The 19075-nt window shown below is 35.8% G+C and overlaps 1 protein-coding gene across 1 annotated transcript in view; it reads right to left on the bottom strand.

Moving 5' to 3' along the window:
- LOC123545963 (uncharacterized) overlaps positions 1-19075 on the bottom strand; it is a 76863-nt gene that overhangs the window by 5027 nt on the left and 52761 nt on the right. The window contains exons 26-32 of the mRNA XM_053550411.1: positions 17823-18710; positions 14308-14526; positions 9584-10294; positions 3537-3805; positions 2076-2183; positions 1422-1583; positions 364-578 (exon numbers count right to left, since the gene is read on the bottom strand). Of these exons, the coding sequence (XP_053406386.1) occupies positions 364-578; positions 1422-1583; positions 2076-2183; positions 3537-3805; positions 9584-10294; positions 14308-14526; positions 17823-18710 (2572 nt within the window). The remainder of the gene's footprint in view (positions 1-363; positions 579-1421; positions 1584-2075; positions 2184-3536; positions 3806-9583; positions 10295-14307; positions 14527-17822; positions 18711-19075) is intronic.

Here is a 19075-nt window from a genome sequence, read left to right on the forward strand (position 1 = left end):
CTGATTCTAACGACACAATAATATTATTTCTGATTCATCTTTTTGACTAGAATACTTCCGCGGCACAAACAATATATTGCAACATTTTAGGCATGTTTATTTCTGCTATGATAATTATCGGAAACCGCAACAATGCCGATAAGCTGAGACCCTAGTATGAGACCCGACGTAAAGGCTATATATGTTTTGCATTTGTTGCTACTAATAAACAAGACATAAAAATATTTTTCCAGATAATATCAAAACAGACAATTTGTTGAGAATTTCTGCATTGAATTTGTATTATTATAACATTCTTAAGAACATTTTTAAGAATAAATCGTACAATCATTTCTCAATAGTAAACCAAAATTAAACACTTACTGAGTATTTGGTCTCATATCTGTTTTATGGTGTATATCATTCCATGTGATGACTCCCTCTTCCCCAGTTGTTCTGGACGTTCCAATTGTGAACACAAGACGTCGCTCAAACGCCGTCTTCAGCATAGCACATATTTCTCTGCCTTCTCTGTTGTCAGGTAAAAACGCTGTACGAGTTATACTCTTGTAAGGTGTTCCAGGCCGAGGGTGAAGTTCCTTTGGAAAGAAAAGATAAAATGCTAGAAATTTAGAATATAATGGATTTATTTGTAAGATAATGCTGCCTTTTCTAGTACAATATCAGTAAGACATCACTAGCAAAACGGTTCAGTCATATATGTTTTAATACAGTATCAAAATCAGATTTTATAGATTAGTTTGATGCTGTCACCTATTTCAGCTTGGTAACATGTTCACCACTAAATTTCGAAGAAAACATAATATAAAAACAGTAAAAAGACATGACACCAGACTCGTATAACATAATAAAGATAATTGAAAATCATCATAGCAGTGCAAGGATGGCCAGTGCAAGGATGGCATTCAACCGCCACAAAAGTGAAACACTTACTGAAAGCATTACTTGTCATCATCATTAGTTTGTTGTTTGATATGATTATTTTCAAATACATATACATGTGTTACTTTGAACATGCATCCTACACACAAAATAATGCAATGAAATGAGCTATGTTGATTTTTTGTTTACTTAACATTTTGGTTCATATTCTGTATTGTTCTAGTAAAAAGTAAGTTTTTCATCTTGCTAGTGAAAGTAAAAACATGGTATTTGATGAAAGAAAATGTCAACGAGGTTTGTTGCATCACTCGTTCACAAAAAAATCAGTAAAATTGTTTACCCGTTAGAAAAAGCGTTACCGCCGTATTTATATACTAAGACGAGTTCCATTGTATAAGTCCGAAACCAATACAGATCCCTTTCATAATGCGAACAAATGCATGAAAATGAACAAAGCCAATGTGATGTAGTCGTGATGTATAAATACACTTATCAACGAAATATGTCCTAAACAATCAATATGAGTAAGTCATACGCACCCCCTGTTTACCACTTTGAAAATTGTACGCAACTGAAATGCTATTGTGTCCTTCGTATCCGGAAAGATGTATTTTACTTTTGGCAATCTGCATTGTTCCGTCAGGCTGATCACCAGTGATTATACCACAAATTTGACCGCATGTCGGACATACTTGTTTTACCTAGAATTATTCAGCTTTGGCATTTTCTAAATTACAATAATTTTTAGGAACTCATAAAGAAACGACTACTTCAAAAACTGAATCATGTCGCCATAGAAGTTCTATTAACTACATGCACTACGTTTTAAAAAGTTTGTTCATTTAAAAGAAATTGTGTTTCCTTACATTCAAAATACCTTAAAATATGAAAAACTAAAGTATTTTATTTACAAACTCGATATGCATTATATACACTCTAAATGTGGATATATATATACAGAAGTGAATTTATCAAACGAATTGAATAAATTGCCAGACTCTTTCGAACATCTTGCTGTGCATTTTTTTTCACATGTTAAATACGCTTCTTCTGTCGAAGCAACGAATTCTTTCTTTATCTATTCTAGACAAAATCAGTTCGACGAACGCCAGAATGTTACTGCTCTTGTATAATAGCAATAATATGTCATGACTATCTCACTCCAACGTGAACAATGAGTTTTCAAAAAATACCTTAAAATATCCTTCAATACATTCTTTGCAGAATTTATGACCACACTTTAGTATCTCCGCGTCGTCTATTGTGTCCATACAAATAACACAGTCTTCGTCTGCTGCCGGCTGCGAACAGAGAATATGTATATATAAATTATTCTTTTAGAAAGATTTTAATCCACATTGTAACGGATAAAATGTATATTAAAACTTAATGAAGATTAAACGTTAATGCAACAATATAAAATACCAATCAATCTGTTTTTATGTAGTATTTCATTTATACTCGGTCCGTTATCTCACTAGCATCTGATAGCTGTAAACTTCACAATGCGAGTTTGAGATGTCTTTTTCAACAATCTTTCAATCAAAAAAGGCCGAATGATCATCACGGGCTATGCATGAATCTTCGACCTTCCCGCTGTAAATCAAATCTACCTAGAATGCAATCAATCAAATAATTATTCCTGTTTCATGGGAAGTAATGAAACGTGAAACAACTCACACAGTCCCTAGTACATAAAATACATATGCCTTATACATGGATGTAATTGTGTTGTTTTAAATGAAAATAATACTACTGGCAAACTACAAAAGCCCGAAGTAAGATAATAATATAACCCTGGACAATTGTAATAAAACAGGTATATATTTTTGTAAACATAACAACCACAATTTACAAAACAAAAACAAAAAAAGCCGCCGGCATATTCTACATACATATGTTTTTCATTTCTTTATTCCACAATATATTTTATTGAAATACTTTTGCGGACAGTTGAACAGAAAGGCACACCTATAGTCACCTGGTGAAAACCGGTAGGGATGTATCAGACGTATAGTGATGTTGTGGATAAGCTATCTAATCCCTTTGTTGTCAAAATACAAGTATTGGAATTTTTTAATTCACACTTGCACTAAACTATCATGACAACATTATCTTGTTTGAACTAAATATTAAGGTTTATGCGTATATCACAAAAACAAAGAAATACTTGATAAACGAGCAACAGCTTTACCAACAATCTTACAAATTCTACCTTAATGTCCCGTGCGACAGATACTTATAATAATCTCAAAAAGTTGCCCCCCCCCCCCACCCCACCTTAAAAAGTGAATGCCATTTCTAAAGAAATAAAAGTAAACAATTGCGAAATATATGTGAAATTTCAGCACTTGGACCTTATTTCAAATGTATCAAAGAGTTGTTCGAAAACAGTTAATTTTTAAAGGCGTTGAACCGTCCGAAAATGTGGCCGCTTTATGTAGTCTTTTTCCGAAATTCAATGTATATATCTGTAAACTGACAATCGTTTTATAGAGTAATATTCATGTTTTATATGCTGTTCATTTTCATGTGAAACAACCCTTTGTTTCTATGATTTGGTGTTGTTTGATTTTTTTCTCTCAAACTGTAAGGCTAGGCGTTAAATGACAAAGTTTGTAAGCTGTCGTTACATTTAAATTCCTGATATTTACATTACTATCTGCAGCAGTCACATTCTCGTCATCAGCTTCTAACATATCATCGACATCATGCTGCAGTCTGTTTGTTTCTGGATCGTTTTTCTCTTGCGGACTAATATCATTTACACAACTTTTTAACACGTCTTGCACCACCGTTGCAACTGTTTTATCCCTCAGTACAACATGCACTTTGAGCAAGCTGTGTTTATTTTGTCGGTGGAATTGGATCAGTTCGTTAAACAGTTCCTCTGTACTCCTTTTCTCATCCATGTTCCCGCTACCTGATAAAAAGACGCTTCTGGTTATTTAATATGAATTCTCGCAACATCTACAGCAATGTTAAATGTATTTAGAGGCGACTGTTTGGTAGATTTTAAAAGTGTTTAAAAGCGTACAGGTTGTCTACAGGACGCTCATCCAAGTACCCTTAAAAATAATTTCTTGATCAAGGTGATAAAGATCGAACTGAAGTACATTAAACGGACATGAACGGTTTTAAATTTCTAATTCCAACGCGGTACTCGTAATATCATTCAAAAGGAAAGGTTACAAAAATTTATATTTAAAAACATGTTTAAAATATACCTGGTCGCAGACATAACGTTTAACGTGAGTTGCCAGATATAGGGTTATTTCTCAACATTTTGACGGTATTTAAATATTATTATTATATAAATATTGCATACCTTAGAGGGTGTTATGTAAAAAAATGCTCACCTCGAGAAATATGAATATTGACCGAGGCGTCAGTTTTGTTTCAAACTTTGATAAAAAATATTAGATGTAAAAATCAGTTTACTACTCATATTAAATGTGACAAAATATTTGAAAGGCGACATCGACAGTATGATGGAAAAGCGCAAAGGTGCGACTGCGAAGAGCAACGGTACAGTGGCGAAGCGCGAAGGTGTGATCGCGAAGCGCGACTGTACAATGGCGAAGCGCGACGGTACGATGGTGAAGCGCGACAGTACAATGGTGAAGCGCGACAGTACGATGGCGAAGCGCGACGGTACGATGGCGAAGCGCGACAGTACGATAGTGACACTACGAAGGTGAAGCATGAAAATAGGATGGTGGAGCGCGATGCAATGGTGACACTACGAAGGCATGAAAGTAGGATGGTGAAGCGCGACAGTACGATGGCGAAGCGAGTCAGTGTGATGAACTGTCACCATCGTACTATCTCGCTTCGCCTATACCGTCGCACTTCGCCACTGTACCATTTATATGCTCGCTTCGTGTTCTCAGGCGCTGGCCCTAAAGGAACACGTAAAAATTAGAAAGGTTTAAACATGCTGCATGAACATAATCAAAGTACTGAAAGTACAGAAAGGCTGGCTACCACAAAACACTGAATTAAAACTGTGCGGGAAGAATGTTTGCAAAATCTTAGATATTATAAGGGTTCTTCATATCAAACTTGCGAGCATAGGTTATTGTTGTGATGAACCATCTTAGTTAACTTGTGAAGGTAGTGTAAGGATATTACAGACTATAGATGGTGAAAAATACATTGTGTTTGCTTCATTAGTGATACAAACGGCACATAATTCTCACTTGGAAATCTGAAACCGCAAAAATTAAAATCTTACAAAAAAGTCAAATTCGTAATCCAATCAAACCACATAGGATAACGAGCAAAATTCATTGTTTATTCGAGAAACCTAGTTTTTTCAAATGTTAACCATGGTGTATGGTCGATATATTAGAATTAAAAATCAACTATGGTCTACGGCCGTGAACCTATATTTACGAGTTTATGAACATGAACCCCTGTTTACGACCGTGGGCCTAGATTTATGATAGTGAACCATAGTTTACGGACGTGACATGTATAGAAATTGTACAATATTTTAACACGATCCAATTCATTTTCCTATTAAACAAAGAAGGCTGAAAACCGTTAATTATTATACAACAATTCACTGTTCTGACGTCACAATTATTACGTCATAGCGTCAAACGGCATAGCGGCGCGCTGGAAAAGAAACCGATTGAAAACGGGCAAATATTTAATTTATGCCGTCAAGGATGTACCCTTAGTAACGTGTTAGAATCGAAATAACATATCTCATTTAGTGATTTGCTCTTGAATAAAGTCATTGTTTGTCGTTCAGATGCATATTATTATGTCACTCGGACTCCGCCCTCGTGATATAATTCCTTCGCATCTGAACTCAAACTATGATTTATTCAGCGATAAATCACTAAATGACATATATTATTTCTTAAACACTAGGTTTTTCGAACGTAAAAGCATGTAAACCTATTCTTTCGAGAAAGACATAGGATTACTTCGTAAACCATATAGTTCATGCTTGTAAGTGTAGGTTCACGTTGTACACCCAAGTTAAAGTTCAATCGAGAAACCTAGTTTATCGGACGTAAACATTAGTTCAAGAGGGTAAACTATAGTTTACGCCCGTTATCCCGTATGTTCGCTCGAAAATTTATGTTAGTATTCGATTATCCTAGTTTTTCGACCAAGAATGTAATTATTGGATAATTTGATTGCCGAGAACCATTGTTTACGGACGTGAACCTATGTTTACGGCCATGAACTTGGGTTTACGAGCGTTAACCATAGTTTACGAACGTGAACCTAGGTTTACGTTCGATAAACTTGTGTTTCTCGAACAAAACTATGATTTTTGGTCATTATCCTATGTTCACGAGCTTGAACCTATGTTTACGGTCGTAAACCCATGTTCACGGTCGTTAACCTAAGTTCTCGATCGTTAACATATGTTGACGTTCGTAATCTTTGAATAACGACCGAAATTCAAAGTTCAATTGAAAAAACCCAACTGAAACCTGGGCGTGTTTTCGCTCAAAAATATGGGTAAGTATTAGAAAAACCTAGTTTAACGTTCAGGTGGGACAATTTTCTTGTCGGTATGAGGGAAATTTTGGGCTCGAATAACGCTACATACCGGACTGTTAATGATTATTGTTTCTTTCCTAATACGATGGTTAGGAAAACTGACGTACCCGTAATAATGTATTTTTTAAAAAAAAGAGTATTCAGTTCCTACCACGAGATTACTTTAACTAATTTTTCAGGAGGGCGTAGGTTCAGGTCCCACTAGGAGCAAACTTTGTTCATTATATTTCTTTTTTCAAGTAAGATAAACTCTTCTTTTTTTTCAAGACTTATTATCATTGATCTGTCATACAAAAGCGGAAATGTTTTATTTGAGTAGCCATTTCTTGCTGTTTAAAATGAATTTAACCTGAAGGGTGACATCTTTCAAAAAAATAATTAGTTACATTTGTAACAATTCTTAACTTTACATTTATTCTTAAGTTTACAAAGTTTGGAAATGATTTGAACAACTTTATTAGAAATCCACTAGGCAATGCTACATGTGAAATATCTAAGCTCTAGGTATTCTGGTTTATTTTAAGAAAATTTTTGAAGATTTTCATAATGTAAAATCAAGTGACCCCTAGGGCGGGGTCAATTTTGACCCCGGGGTCATGATTTGAACAATTTTAGTAGGAATCTACTAGGCAATGCTACATGTCAAATATCTAAGCTCTAGGGCTTCTGTTTTTTGAAAAGAAGATTTTTTAAGATTTTCCTATGTAAAATCAAGTGGCCCCTAGGGCGGGGTCAATTTTGACCCCGGGGTCATGATTTGAACAACTTTAGTAGAAAGCCACTAGGCAATGCTACATGTCAAATATCTAAGCTCTAGGGCTTCTGCTTTTTGAAAAGAAGATTTTTTTAAGATTTTCCTATGTAAAATCAAGTGGCCCCTAGTGCGGGGTCAATTTTGACCCCGGGGTCATGATTTGAACAACTTTAGTAGAAAGCCACTAGGCAATGCTACATGTCAAATATCTAAGCTCTAGGGCTTCTGCTTTTTCAAAAGAAGATTTTTTAAGATTTTCCTATGTAAAATCAAGTGACCCCTGGGGCGGGGTCATTTTTGACCCCGGGGGTCATGATTTGAACAAATTTTGTAGAGGTCTACTAGGCAATGCTACTTGTGAAATATCTAAGCTCTAGGCCTTCTGGTTTATTTTTAGAAATTTTTTGAAGATTTTCATATGTAAAATCAAGTGACCCCTGGGGCGGGGTCAATTTTGACCCCGGGGTCATGATTTGAATAATTTTAGTAGAGGTCTACTAGGCAATGCTACATGTCAAATATCTACGGTCTTGGTCTTCTGGTTTTCGAGAAGAAGATTTTTTAAGATTTTTCTATGCAAAATCAAGTGACCCCTGGGGCAGGGTCAATTTTGACCCCGGGGTTATGATTTGAACAAAATTGGAAGAGGTCCAGTAGGCAATGTTTCACACCAAATATCTAAGCTCTAGGGCTACTGGTTTTTGAGAAGAAGATTTTTAAAGTTTTTCCTTTCGGTTGCCATGGCAACCAGAGTTCTGCATGGAATTCAATTCTTTGCATACTTTTTTAAAGAAGACCATACAAGGAACATCCCTGTGAAGTTTCATCAAAATTGGCCTGTTGGTTTAGGAGGAGATGTTGTTTAAAGGAAAGTGTGGACGGACGACGGACGGACGTACAACGGACGGACGGACGGACGCCGGACGGTGAGCGATCACAATACCTCACCCTGAGCACTTTGTGCTCAGGTGAGCTAAAAAATAATAAGAAGAAAAAAGAAGAAGAAAAAAACAGCAACAACGAAACGGGTTTAAAGATAAATCACAGTGCAAAAATATGTTACCTTCAGGACAGTATCAAGTTAATGCAATTGTTAAACATTACCAATACGTGTCCACTATCTTAATATAGCCCGAAAACAGCTGAAAACGTGTGTTTAAACAAAACTCGCATACATCTACGCCCCGCCCTTAAAGCATATTGGTGATAAAGTACTTTTTACATTATATCTTTCATAATTCGTCAGAATGTTTAAAATGAATTTAGTATGAAAATATCCTTAAAAACCTGCTGTTAAATTAAGTAATGTTTTAGTTTCTGTTGTAAATGTAAACATTATTTCTGTAACAAAATATTGCATGTACGCTAATAATAATACTAAAAACAATAATAAAAAGAAAAAAAACCCATTAACCCTAACCCTATTAAGGTATATAACACGTAGAATGTGGTCATTTGTTTCTTCTCGCGTTACTCTGGCAATTCACGCAGCGATTTCGTCCCTTAGTGCCTATAGCAAATAATCTGGAAGAATAGATTCTTTAAAGCCCTCAGTATAAGACCTGACATAACTCATATCACTGTAAGTTCATTTTAATTGATATTTCATATTTCTTGTCAGGTCGTCGAATAATGCGCAGTATAACTCATATCGACAATTGTTTCTCGGAACCAGCGTTCGTTTGATTAGCATTTATAGACCGGGGTCATAATTTATAACGAAGCGGTCAGTAGTGTTGAGTTACGAAAAAGTTCCATTCATACGGACATTTCATTCATAGAGGCGAATTAATTTACCATCATTATGTAATATTTTCTAATGTTATCTTTCAAGTATTTACCATTAGAAAAATAAAACATTATTATAACATGTTTGAACAAATAGATCTATTGAAACAGGTAAGTTTAACAATCTTTATACAACTCTATGGCAAAACTGATAAACGTGGCGGACTATTTGAATTGCGCATGAAATTATATTTTGTGTTGTCAGTCTCAGCACCTGCTGAACTTTACAGAAACTCGGTATATGGTTATAATAGTCTGGCGAACAATCGCCAGCCTAAAAATAATTTCATCCTACGACAAATATAAGCGCCTTGACAACTTTGACCCATGCAGTCTTTTATTCAAAGCGAATGTTTTAAAGCTCCCAAAGGAGATATGCAATATAACCTCACATGCACAGAAACCAAAAATAGCGCGTTTGCTCAAGTGATATTAAATTATGGAAAATATCAAATTCGTAGAAAAACAAAATAACGATTTTACGCATGAAATATCAAATCACTGAGAAATAAATTAAATTTATTGGAAATTTGCATTGAGTATTTTTCTGGACTAAAATAATGCAACATAGTGATCTCTTTATGCTACAAACACGTTCAAAAGTTAATAACTTTGTGTTAACAGTATTACCTGTGCCGAGTAGTGGCAGCGCAAGAGATACAATTTCCCTATCCTTTGCTGCTTTCAGTATATTCCTATATATCGGCGACATTCCTTCTGTAATATTTCGAGGAACGATAGCATGAAAGATCCATTTGAATAAATTATCTCCAGCCGGAGTAATAATCACCTCTCCATCCCTTCGCCAGGAAGTAAATTGCAAACTCTTTATATTTCTGTATTCCTGACCTCCTTTCTGTAACAACAGTTTGGCTATCATTCCTTTGGCCTGCCCAGTCCCGTCTTCGCTGCAGACAACACCCTCTATACCGTTCAGTTTCAATAAATTGCCTTCATATACATCTGCTACAGGCTTTGATTCAAATAAGCATGTCAGTTTCGTACCGTCTGATTTATACGATGCATCTAAATCAGTTCTTTTCTCTGTTGCTTTTCCACTAAGATGTTTTGGTCGATAATGTTTAGCGTCGCTTCCACTTTTATGGTGTGTACGATTTTCGGATGTGTTTGCCCGTTTGCCCTGCTTCAAATAGATATTAACATCAAACGGTGGTTTTTCTCTCTTCGTTATCATTGCATCGAATGTTTTGTGTATAATGTCAATCATTGCTGGATCCAGGTCTACAAAGTGGACTTCTTTCAATTGTTTATATCCTTTAAATTTCATCACGGCCTTGGCATATTGTATAGCACAAACATCTTTTGGGACTTTAAAAAGTCCTGAAAAAGAAGTAATTTATTATCATATTATTCAAAACAAGACAGCCATGATAGCTCAAGTGTGTACCATTATCTTTAATAAAATACCAAGACCAAGGCTACTTATATCAAATTTAATGAGATGTGATCTAGTGACCTAGTCAGACGACCTGATTTCGAAATCCACAGACGTGTTATTATGGGAAATATTCTGTTAAGTTTCATTAAGATTGGGCAAACATTGTGACCTCTTGATTTTTAACAGTAAAGTTGCACACGACGCACGACGGACAAAGAGGTTTCTTCAGCTAACAAGTAAATGAAGTATTGCAATGCAATACAAAGTCCCCTACTGGAAGGCAACTAATTTTCTCTACTGCAGTATTTCATAATAATTTGATATCTGTCAATGATGTATAAACAGTATTGTGATATATATACAATATGTTATAACACAACATTTGGATTAAAATTTGCATAAACAAAAATCTTCAGTTGTTGACTGCTGATAACATCTATAAATCTAAACAATATTTAATTTTGATTAACATTTTATTCTAAAATTGGTGGAGAAATATGAGAAAAAAATATAAAGAATTCATCATATTAAAGGGAAGTAATTCAGAAGAAAATACACGAACAGTTTTTTTAATTGGGTCCATATGACACATGAGCTTATATCAAAATATTTTGCAGACTGGATAGGAAAAGAGCAATCTTGACTTTTGACCTTCAAATGTGACCTTGACCTTTGAGCTAGGGGTCCGGGTATCACATATGACACTGTCTCATTATGGGAAATATTTGTGTCAAGTAAAATTAAAATCCCTAAATGGATGACAGTGTTATGGACCAGACAGGAAAAACACCTAATGACCTTCGACCTCCGACGGTGACCTTGACCTTTGAGTAAGGAAAGAAGGTGCTGCGTAAGACACATTGTATAATTGTGCAAAAACATTTGTGCCAAATACTATCAAAATCCTTTCATGGATGACAGAGTTATTGACCATACAGGAAAAAAATCCCTATTGACACTTGACCTCCAAATGTGACATTGACATTTGAGCTAGGGGTCTGGGTTTTGCGCATGACATGTCGTCTTATTATGGCGAGTAATATTAAAATCCCTTTAAGGGTTGTTGAGTTACAGACCGTTCAGGAAAAATGCCCCGTTGGCTTTTGACCTGAAAGTATGACCTTGATCTTTCAGCTATGGTCTGTAATTCGCGCATGACATGTCGTGTCATCCTGGGATATATTTGTGCTAACTAATATTTAAATCCAGTTTTGCTTGACAATGTTATGGACCTGAAAGGAAAAAAAGAACATACTGACCTTTGATCTCCAAGTGTGACCTTGACCTTAAAGCTAGGGTTATGGGTGTTGCGCATGACACGTACGTCATCTGATTTTGGAGAACATTTCTGCCAATTGATGTTACAATCCCTTGATGAATGACAGAGTTATGGACCGGACACGAAACAGACCCTGTTCATGTCATGTTAACAATTGACGGTCAAGTGTGACCTTGACCAGTGAACCAGGGGTCTGAAAGTTGTGCATCACGCATCGGCTTATTATGAGGTACATTTGTGCCATGTAATATTAAAATCCCTTCATGGATTGTTAAGTTACAGACCGGACAGACCGGACAGGAAACAATCCCAGTTGAATTTTGACCTCCAAATGTGACATTGACGTTTAAGCTAGGTGTCCGTTTTTTTGCGCATTACATACTGTCTGATTATGGAGAACATTTGTGCCAAGTAATATTAAAATCTCTTGATAAATGACAGAGTTATTGACCGGACACGAAACAGACTCTGTGCATGACATGTTAACATTTGACTGCAAAGTGTGACCTTGACCTTTGAGCTAGGGGTCTGAACTTTGTGCACGACATATCATCCTATTATTGGGTACATTTGTGCCAAGTAATATCAAAATCCCTTCATGGATTGTTTAGTTACAGACCGGACAGGAAAAAAACCTTGTTGACCTTTGACCTCCAAGTGTAACCTTGACCTTTGAGCTCGGGGTCCGGGTTTTGCGCACGGCACGTCGTCGTATCATGGGGGAACATTTGTGACAAGTAAAATTTAAAATCCCTTGATGAATGACAGAGTTATGGACCTGACACGAAATTGCGGACGGACGGACCGACGGAATGACGGAAAAGCGCAATCCTATATTCTCCGAAACTGGTTTTCATCCAGTCAGGACTAAAAATCGACATTGGAACTGATGTCAGTGTTCCGATACTATTACTTCATGTTACTTTGGAATGAATGCATTTGTTAAGTCAAAATGTTCCGAATTAGCCGTAACTAGTGATGTGACGAGTGTTACATATTTCATAACCTCCCAAGAACATGCTTATTCAAACCGACCGAAGAATCTCCTTACAGATTTCATTATCAGAGGAAAGCAGTTTTGACAAAATCATTTCTACATGGCACACAATAAAACCCAACCATGACATGTTAATCCACATTTTGTTTATGTATGGCTGCAACTGGTGTTAAAAAATTCACTATTTATTGTAAAATAATCCTCAGCATTACGAGGGAAACCCTGGCTGCTCTTCTGTCACACCCTCGTAACTGCGATGAATACTATAAGGTATCATGAGTGATAAATATCAGCTGCAAACTGTTCCAAAATCGACCTAAAAACATGACATTGACTGTCCCTGGTTCAATTTAAATTAAAACTGAACTTGGCTGTCATCTGAAGATCATGAATATACTTCGAAAAATGATAAGGGTGTGTAAGAAAATAAAGATACTAGTGTGTAAACATAATTTAATATAGCATTATGCCCATATTCGAACCGAACCGAGAAAACTAATGGCAATATCATTTGTGTTTAAGCTTAATGATACCCTAAAGCTGAGCATTTTAGGCGTGTACACCATTAATAGTAAGACAAATAAAAAGATACAGACGATGAAGGAGCACATCATGGCCTCTTGGAAACAGTCAGTGGCAAAAGGCACCATTTATGAGTTTGATTCGTTAAATGGTGCACCAAACTTCATTTGTAGCTCGACTATTCGAAGAATAGGTAGAGCTATTGGACTCACCAACGCCTCGGCGTCCCGATTTGGTTAAGGTTTTGCATGTAAGCTGGTATCTCAGTAACCACTAATTGCAATGGATTGAAACTTCACATACTTATTCACTATGAAGAACTGACTTACATTTCACAGGCTCCATAACTCTGTTTTGCTTTTTTTAAACAAAATTATGCCCCTTTTTCGACTTATATTTTTTCAATTGACAATGCTGTTGAATTGTCCTCCGACAGCTCTTGTTAATCCCAACCGTTTTTCATATTTTCATGATAGTGTAAACAAAAAATCTCGCCACGTGAATGCCCAACACAAGGTATGACAACAAAAGTCACTACATGTAAACATAGAAATGCTCATGCACGCATACGTAATAAAATCTGTAAGAAGGTCCTTTGGAAGCATAGAATGCAACAAAGCAAAATAACAGCAGGCTCGGTTTGATTGAGTGTGTCCATGAGAGGTTATGGAAAGTGCAACACCCCTCACGTATGTAAATCAACTATTATACCAATGACCTGTATAATTAAGGTTTAAAAGACTGAATATACAGTTTCATTTATTTGTTGCTCTAAATATGAATTTGTTATTTCGAACAATTCGAGAATATTATCAGTAGATTATTTCTACAAATCCGCACATGCTGTAAACCTTTCTTTTCTACTTGTGTGCCATGCTATTACCAACCCGTTTTCTCTTCAAGATCTGAGACAATTTAGTTCCTTGTGTATTTTGCAGTATGTGCTTTAGTTGCAGTTTGTTGATGTCCTGATATTGTTTGCCTTTTTTGTATATATATTTTATTCCCTGCTTGCGGATACCATTGTTACCTCAGTTTGTGAACTATCATCATGTGACATGGAATACATCAATCCACACGTAACTGTTTACAGCATGTAAAACATTCCAGTTTGCCAATAAAGTCACATACTTATTATCAAATTACATCATACTCACCAGAACTTATGGTTGGTAAAGCAACTGTTTCCAATCCTTTGTTCTCGGCCATTTTAAAACATCTAACAACTGTTTTCTTTAAGTCGAGTTCGCAGTGATCTAAGCTATTCTTTGTAATAGGCATGTAATCAGACCACCGTGGACCAACTGCGTGCAAAATACACTTAAAACTGAGAGATCCAGCACGTGTACATACGACAGATGCTACGTCGAGGGAACCTGGTAAAATAACATTAGTATCCGTTATATCTTTGAGAGAATAATAGCCATCACAAACGCTTTATTGAAAGATGTCTACATCATGGTTCGATAATATATGTAGACACCAATTATACCATTAATCTTCCAGTATATTACGGTGCATTCTTGTTCAAAACAGAAAATCCCATCATAACGGCTTCAATATACATTTATAAATATAATCAGATTTATTGAAAGTTCTTATAACAATAGATAATCATCCTAGAGCATATTAAAATCTTATAATACGTGTATTCAAATATCAAACAATGGATAAATGATCAATGCAGAAGCTGGCAACGTATCAAAACTACAAAGTTTCTACGCTTTCAAAATAGACAGGAAAATTGAAAAATAATTGCTATCTTGTTTCGTTTATACGGGTATAAACTACATAGGAACTTCTTGCAAATCCATGAAACGTGCTAGCGAATCTTAGATGACTTGCAAGAAGTCCCAATGCTTATATTTACATTTTTACAACAGCTTGCTACAAAAATAAGTGGCTTGCTTTCCAGGGGTATGAAACAGTCAGGATATCAATCTTTTCAATATCTAACTAGAGCTGCATTTAAGAAAAGCGCATGTCTCCCACAACTGCCTAATCATAATAGATTAGCATTTCTTCTCCATTATGTATCTGAGTCAACCATGCACTAATACATGTATCACTGGCATCAGTGTACAGTGCGATTTTCGGTAATTCAAGGGCCATAATTCCGAAGTGCCTGGGCCGATTTGACTAGTTATCGAACTTGGCCGAGGACTTACTGTCAAACACATTTTGTTCAAGTTTGGTGAAGATCGGATGAGAACTGTTCGACTTAGAGCGCGGACATCAGTGTACAGAGCGATTTTCGGTAATTCAAGGGCCATAATTCCGAAGTGCCTCGGCCGATTTCGCTAGTTACCAAACTTGGCCGAGGACTTATTGTCAAACACATTTTGTTCAAGTCTGGTGAAGGTCGGATGAGAACTGTTCGACTTAGAGCGCGGACATCAGTGTATAGAGCGATTTTCGGTAATTCAAGTGTCCATACTTCCGAAGTGCCTGGGCCGATTTGGCTAGTTATCGAACTTGGCCGAGTACTTATTGTCAAACACATTTTGTTCAAGTTTGGTGAAGATCTGATGAGAAATGTTTGACTTAGAGTGCGGACAAGATTTGTGACAGACAGACAGACACACACACACACACACACACACAGGCAGGAGTAAATCAATATGTCTCCCACACTGGCGCCAGACCAGAAAGAAAATGCCTCTGCACATGTTCTATGCTACCCCTAGGTATTCTATAAGAACCATGGTCATGAAGGGGAAAATATACTAACCCGTTTCAATCGCGCATTTCATACCTAAAGCACGCAGTTCGGTAAATGTGTACTATGGATATCAAACAAATGGTAATTTATCTTCCATTGTGTACCGGTCATATTTCTTCAATACTTCTTATCTTACAAAAACAACGCGTAGTTTATAGATTTTTCAACATTGCACAAAAAACTTACTTGACCTTCCCTGGTGAAGTTCCGTTCTAGATTACAAAACCATTCTGACTGGCTGTTGTGAAAATGTATGTCAATCGTCATTTTATTACACGTGTTCGCTAATATGTGGAAATGCAGCATAAATGTGCAAAATGAATAAAATAAACAGAACAGATGTAGACCAATGTATGATTTCATATTAAAAATCATATACAAGATGAATTTCCTTCATCACTTCGAGTTTTAGTGTAAAATTGTGATTTTTTTAAAATTCTGTTTTTGTTTGTTTACGTTTCGCCTAACATGTGCACACTGCCGTGACCTCTAGACCGGATGTTCATTAGGGAAGGTCACGCAAGTTTTTTCTGTAACGTTGACGAAAGCATAAAATATGTGGATAATCTGAGCAATATATAATTTTGAGACAATGTGACTGGTGCACGTTGGAAGACAAATTATCGCTTGTTCATTATACTAGGTACCCATTCACCAAACTGCGCGTTTCAGTTGAGAAATAAACGATTGAAACGGGTTAGCATATTTTCCCGTTCATGACCATGGTTCTTATAGAATACCTAGGTGTAAGGTATAACATGTACAGAGGCATTTTCTTTCTGTTCTGGTGCCAGTGGTCTCCCACACCACTGTGTGGTGGGAGACATAAATAGAACAGCCAAAAAGACCCGCCCACGTTCAATTGTAATTTGCTGTCCGATAAAAATACAGCTCCTGGTTTTAAATAGAATATTGTTAAATCTAGTGAAAAAAAATCAAAAACAGCCGTGTCGATTCCATTTTGATCTTTACCGTCAGGAAAAAATATTTTAAGCTGTAATGAAAATTTGGCGTGCAATTTCCAAAAGACTTTTCAAACGACGCAATGTTGTTTATGTATTCTTGTGAATGACGCGTGCAATCTCGCGGAAAGGCCGTCCTTGATATCATTACACCAATGTTGTTTATACGAAAATAAACGCTTTTTCTCTTTCAATACAAAATGTTTAGTGCATGTAAATATCAAATTTTAAACGTTTAGTTCGGAAAAGCTACCTTTTATTAAACTACAAATTCCTTTAATGTACTTCCTTCAGTTATTGCTCTGACCTGACTACTACAAATATACTTTACAACGTGACATATCGATTTTTTAAAGAAATATTTCATCGCAATAGACTTAATATTACAAATTATTACATGTTTTTCAGTGAGTTATCAAAATACCAGAGTGAAAAATATCTGGTATTCACAGTGAGATAAGAAACTATAAAAAAGGAAAAATTAAGTCAAAATATGATGAACTGAAAAGAAAATTTGTTTGTTTTACATGTAAGATCAAAATATCTTTCACTCATGAACAACATATCTTACATTTTCACTCGTGACTATGCCATTCTTGAAAATACTACATCTGGTGTTCACTCGTGAAAGCTATTTCAGTCTTACACTGAAACAAACAAATATCCTCAAAATTGATTTTAAATTGTCTCTAATCATTATACACTGCTATCAACCTTATAATACATGTATTTATAAAGTAATCATAAAGCATTATAATTTAGTGTAAAAAGTCAACAAGATTTTCAATTTTCAGATATAGAATGATTTCAAAGGTAACAATTGGTGGATATATCATCGAACGAGTAACCATTCAAATGGACAAATATAAATAATTATAATTTGCATAGTATGACTGTTTTGAATGTATCTGTATTATCAGAAATTACTTTTATTCGATCGCGTACGTATTATTGATATTACAGATCATATACAATTTTTATTTCTTACCTTTGTTATTACGAATCAAAGATTCACATTCTTGCTTCAACCCAATACCAGCAGCTTTAGCAATAGCATTTGCGACACCTCCACAATGTTGCAGGTCCTCGTTAGCAGCGTTGACTATGCCGTCCACAGGAACGTCGAGAATGTTAGCTTCATATACTTTCACTACAATATTTCTATACTTATACACACGCAAATGTTTCGAGTCTTTCGACCATGAAAATGACCTACAAACAGTCATTTTTAAAGGCAGCGACCTTGCGCCCAAATTTTCCACTGTTTCTGACGTATCAATTTCTTGTTCATGTGTCAATGGCACAGCCTTTTTACATGTTGACTGACCTGCATCGTTAGCATCGTCAAATTCCATCTCAAATTCTCTCTTAACATCACAAAGTATCTCTTCTGATTTGGCAAAAACTTTTATATTTCTAGAATCCTGGTTATGAATATAACATACGCCTTTCCGACCATAGCGCTTATCATGTAGAATTTCTTGAACAGATGTGACAGAAACATGTCTTACGGATATCTCACATGTCTGCATTCTCTTAATTTCCTCAATATATTCATTCAATGTTTCTATGGTTGAGGAAACCAAATGTCTTAGACCTCTTACTGAAAGCTCATTTCGGCTTTGTTTGTAATCAATGTCTACACCGCTGTCGCGAAGAGCATTTAATTCCATATCATACAATTCTTTGACAGCTCCAAATTCCATACTTGAAACGTCAGTTATACTCCTGGAGGCAATGTCAGGTGCACTCATGTCTTTCAACGTTTTCTTCAAGTGAGTTTTTGCGTTTTCTATATCTGTCTTCGTGCCAGTTACTGTTATTCGTACTGCTGATTTCCTACTGTGTTTCGAGGACGGTAAGACCGCTGACGTCGCTGAATTTATGAAAAATTCGAATATATATAGAGTTCATAATATTTATAAAACAAACTCATTTAATGAACCCATTCGTTACAAAAAAAGAGAGGAAAAAACGTCCGACAGAAAAAGTTACATTCAAGGAAAGCAGCCGCTCATACAGAATTTAACAACTTCTGAACTTTTTTTAAAATCGCAACTTGTGCTTTAAACCACATTCATTTTCATTAGGTATTTATCCAATTGTAAGTTGCAGCTATTTCGATACAAAACGTGTTTAAATACAATTTACAGTTTCCTATGCAATCGCGCTGTTAGCTTTAAAGTAATATAATATGAGATTTAAAGTAGGACTGTCTTTAAATGTGATTCGTATCCACAA

Source organism: Mercenaria mercenaria, chromosome 9 (genome assembly GCF_021730395.1).
Source record: "Mercenaria mercenaria strain notata chromosome 9, MADL_Memer_1, whole genome shotgun sequence".
NCBI lineage: Eukaryota > Metazoa > Mollusca > Bivalvia > Venerida > Veneridae > Mercenaria > Mercenaria mercenaria.